This window comes from Chondrus crispus, genomic scaffold (genome assembly GCF_000350225.1).
Source record: "Chondrus crispus Stackhouse genomic scaffold, scaffold_266, whole genome shotgun sequence".
Lineage (NCBI taxonomy): Eukaryota > Rhodophyta > Florideophyceae > Gigartinales > Gigartinaceae > Chondrus > Chondrus crispus.
The window spans coordinates 86326-90438 of NW_005179146.1; the positions used below are offsets into that span (position 1 = coordinate 86326).

The 4113-nt window shown below is 51.5% G+C and overlaps 1 protein-coding gene across 1 annotated transcript; it reads left to right on the forward strand.

Annotated features, from left to right (window-relative positions):
- Positions 1-1010: 1010 nt before the first annotated feature.
- Positions 1011-1103, forward strand: CHC_T00005039001 (hypothetical protein). Its single transcript, XM_005716430.1, has one exon. It carries the CDS (start codon positions 1011-1013, stop codon positions 1101-1103), a length of 93 nt encoding a protein of 30 aa, XP_005716487.1.
- Positions 1104-4113: the final 3010 nt, after the last annotated feature.

Genomic DNA, 4113 nt, shown 5'->3' on the forward strand with positions numbered 1-4113 from the left:
CATCACAAAGAATACATTGACTTACGCGCAATGTATAGCCATAGCATCGTCATGGGGAAGGGGGAAGAGGGTGTTGAACGCAATGCAGCTAAAGCTGTGGAGCGATATGAACGAGCAATTGACAAGGGTGAGCATGTTGGGGCGATGGTCAGTCTTGGTCTCTTAATGGAAAGAGGCGCAGAAGGAGTAGAGCGTAACGCGGCACGTGCGAAGGAGCTGTGGGAGAGAGCGATCGACAAAGCTGATCACGTCGAGGCGGTGTGCAATCTCGGGCGTCTGCTCAAAAATGGTGCAGAAGGAGTGGAGCGTAACGCGATTAGAGCGAGGGAGTTGTGGGAGAAGGCAATCGATAAGGCTGATCACGTCGATGCGATGAACAACCTCGGGTGTTTGCTGTACGAAGGCGCGGAAGGGGTGGAGCGAAACGCGGCACGAGCGAAGGAGCTGTGGGAGAGAGCGATCGACAAAGCTGATCACGTCGAGGCGGTGTACAATCTCGGGGGTTTGCTGTACAAGGGCGCCGAAGGGGTGGAGCGTAACGCGATTAGAGCGAGGGAGTTGTGGGAGAAGGCAATCGATAAGGCTGATCACGTCGATGCGATGAACAACCTCGGGTGTTTGCTGTACGAAGGCGCGGAAGGGGTGGAGCGAAACGCGGCACGAGCGAAGGAGCTGTGGGAGAGAGCGATCGACAAAGCTGATCACGTCGAGGCGGTGTACAGTCTCGGGGGTTTGCTGTACAAGGGCGCCGAAGGGGTGGAGCGTAACGCGATTAAAGCGAGGGAGTTGTGGGAGAAGGCAATCGATAAGGCTGATCACGTCGATGCGATGAACCTTCTCGGGTGTTTGCTGTACGAAGGCGCGGAAGGGGTGGAGCGAAACGCGGCACGAGCGAAGGAGCTGTGGGAGAGAGCGATCGACAAAGCTGATCACGCCGGGGCTAAGTTCAATCTCGGGACCGTGCTTTCTCACGATACGGGAGGATTAGTGTATGTCAGTGTTTTTCGAAAATGCTGACCACATCAGGGCCTCCTTTAAGACAGCATGGACGGGCATGTTTGGACATGTATGGACGTCAGCGTGCACCTGATTGGTCCATTTAATACTTTTCTTAACAGTATGATGGCGCACACAAAGTTAATATAATGGAATCTGTCGCTACCAACGTGCCATACGAGAGCACACCATTGGCTGTCGCCTGCCGCATAAGTGCGATTAAATTCAATCTTGATCCAATTTAGCATACATTAAAATTCAATTTAATCATTTTATTGACGTCCCTGAATGCCAGTACACGGGGATCGCGATATAGTGTCTCCCTCTGTCAGTGGGCCGAAAACGGCACTATATCGAACCAGGCACTATAAGATAATGAGATTTGCGGCTTTTTTGCAGCCACTTCCTTGCATCACTGCTCAGAAAGACCGTTCGCTTCCCTATCGATAGCCCGGTATGATGCACCCCTTGAGCCAATTTACGGATCACGGCGCGCTGACACAATACATTAAATTATTGGACATGTAATATTTTGAAAATCGCAAACATATACATCCAAACATGGCTGTCCATGCTGTCTTAAAGGAGGCCCTCAGTGCAACGGTCAATCTGAGTGTCCTGCTAAAAAGAAGGGGAGAGTGTTATAATAGTATGTGCAGAAACCTGAAACGCGATACGGTAAAGTTATGTGTAATGCCACGGGAACGCGGGGTGCAGCAAGGAAGCGGGGAGCGCGGAACGCGCGCGCACCCACGCGCGCGCACCTACCCCGCAACAAGAGCGCACTTGCATCATCAAGGACGAGATGTCACGAGTGGGCGCTCCGGCCGCTACATGCCCGCCAGGCACGCCCGCCTGCACGGACAGACGTGCATTCCACACCCGCGCTTACAGCGCCACGTCTCCATCGAATGCACTTTGTCTGCATTCGCTCTCCCCGTACAAGGAGTGTTGAGCGCAGGCTCTCGCCAGCAATTTGGCGTAAGCCAACTGTCCAATAGGCCTTCTACGTAGTTATGGGGTATAACCCGTAAGAATCAATCATCATCAATAAAATACATCCACAATTGGATACGTTTCCAACAGTACATATTTACAGTGCCATAATTCAGTACGCAGCTATTCTACAGCAAGGGGCAGCACGACCACAATTACGTGGTAGCTTCATGAGCTTATTGTGATTGAGCAGCCTCAGGCCACCCCATTCCCTGACCGAGGCTTTTGTCAAATGCCCAAGTCTTTCGACAATAACACAACCCCTTCGCCCGTATCGGAGCCGCCACACCCCCCCGGCCCCCCAATCCACTCCACAATCCCTGAACCCGCCCCTCCCACATGCTCCTCCATCTGTCATCTGCCCCTCGGACCTGCTCCTCCACCCCACACTCGCTCCCCCGATCCGCTCCTCCACCTCCCTCTCGCTCCCACGATCTGCTTCCCCATCTCCCCTGCAACGCCGACCCGCTCCTCTGTCCCCCTCCTGCCCCTATGATCTGTCCCGGCCTCTGCTCTCTTGACTCCGGCACACCGACATGCAGAATTATTCCTCAGCTGACGCCGCCAACGCTCTGAAAATTCTTGCTGACGCTGCAGTGGAGCGTCAGAACGAGCTTGAGAAATTTTCAGTTCAGCCTGACGTCTCCGATTGAGATGAAGAAAGCGACTCTGACAGCCCGGTCTTTGATCGGTTCTACGAGCGCTGCGGAGGGCGAGCAATTGTCAGCATGATCAATTTTGATCCAGAGGAGTTCACAATCATTTGGGCAAACTACAGAGATCTTATCACAACCCACTACAATTGTGGTCGAGGGCGCAAGTCACCGCATTCGGCAAAGGACGTCTTGTTTATGACGCTCACTACCCTAAATCACTGCGGGCAGTGGGATTTGTTGGCAAATCTCTTTTCCCTGAAGGGTCCCACCTTCGAAAGACTCATAATGCGCTTCGTGAACACGCTTTCTACGCACCTGCATAATACACTTGTCGCTCAAAATGGGGAGCTGTACTCCATGACTGAAATGTTGAAAGAAAAGTCTACTTTCAAGCACTTTTCGTTCGCTCGCTACGCTGCAGATGTCACTTTTCAGATGTGCAACCGGCCTAGTGGCAACATGCAGGAGGGAAAAAAGTTTTTCTCCGGAAAACATAAGCTCTACGGCTACAAGGTGGAGGTTTCAGTTCTCCCAAATGGTTTAGCTATCGGCTGTTCAGAGCATGTGCCCGGGTCAGTGTCAGAACTTGAAATGTTTAAAGAAAACAGGGCTTTTCATGACGTGAATATGAGGAAGGCGAGAAGTGACAGACATGTAACAGATCTTGGATTGTTGGCAGGTGAGTATCCAGGGTAATGGGCGATTTTGGCCGACAAGGGGTACCATGGCGGAGCAGAGATTGTTCGCTTAGTCAGCCCAAAAAAGAAACCGCAGAATGCCTGTCTGTCGGTCGATGACGAGCGGTTTAACAGGAAAATCTCGTCAAACAGGATACTTGTAGAGAACTGGTTCGGTAGGGCGTGTGGTCTATGGACGGTTGTCTCCAGCAAATGGAAGTGGTCTGAGAGCAGCTACGATACTATTTTTCAGCTATGTGCTGCGCTGACTAATTTGCACATTACTTGGCATCCACTTCGGCAGGAAGACTTGGAGCGATATCAGCGTGTGAAAAATCGCCAGCTGCACATCGGTGTAGAACAAGTAGAGCGCCGATGACAGTCCCAGGAGCGCTATCGTCGGAAGCGTGCCAGGCGCATGTCCCTGCAGTTGCACAGAGCTGGAATGCCAGATCGCGACCCCGATGCTGATATATGAGGCAATGACTACAGTGCCATTGAATAGTTCTGTAATGAATCACTTCCAACCCGAAAAATAAATGGCTACAAATTGTGCTAGTTAATTGCCAAATTCTCAGTCGCGCATTGTAAGCGTTAGTCCCATCTGATGCCAATCAAACAATATACACCTCACCCGTCATTGCGTAGTTTCCCAGTCTTTGCGAGAAAGACCTAATGAAATGGCTACATGATCGCCACCATCGCTGGATGGTTGGCTGATGATGATTTAGGGTTCGTACCATTGTAGAATTAATGATTAATCACTATTCTACCGACGACGGCGCAGC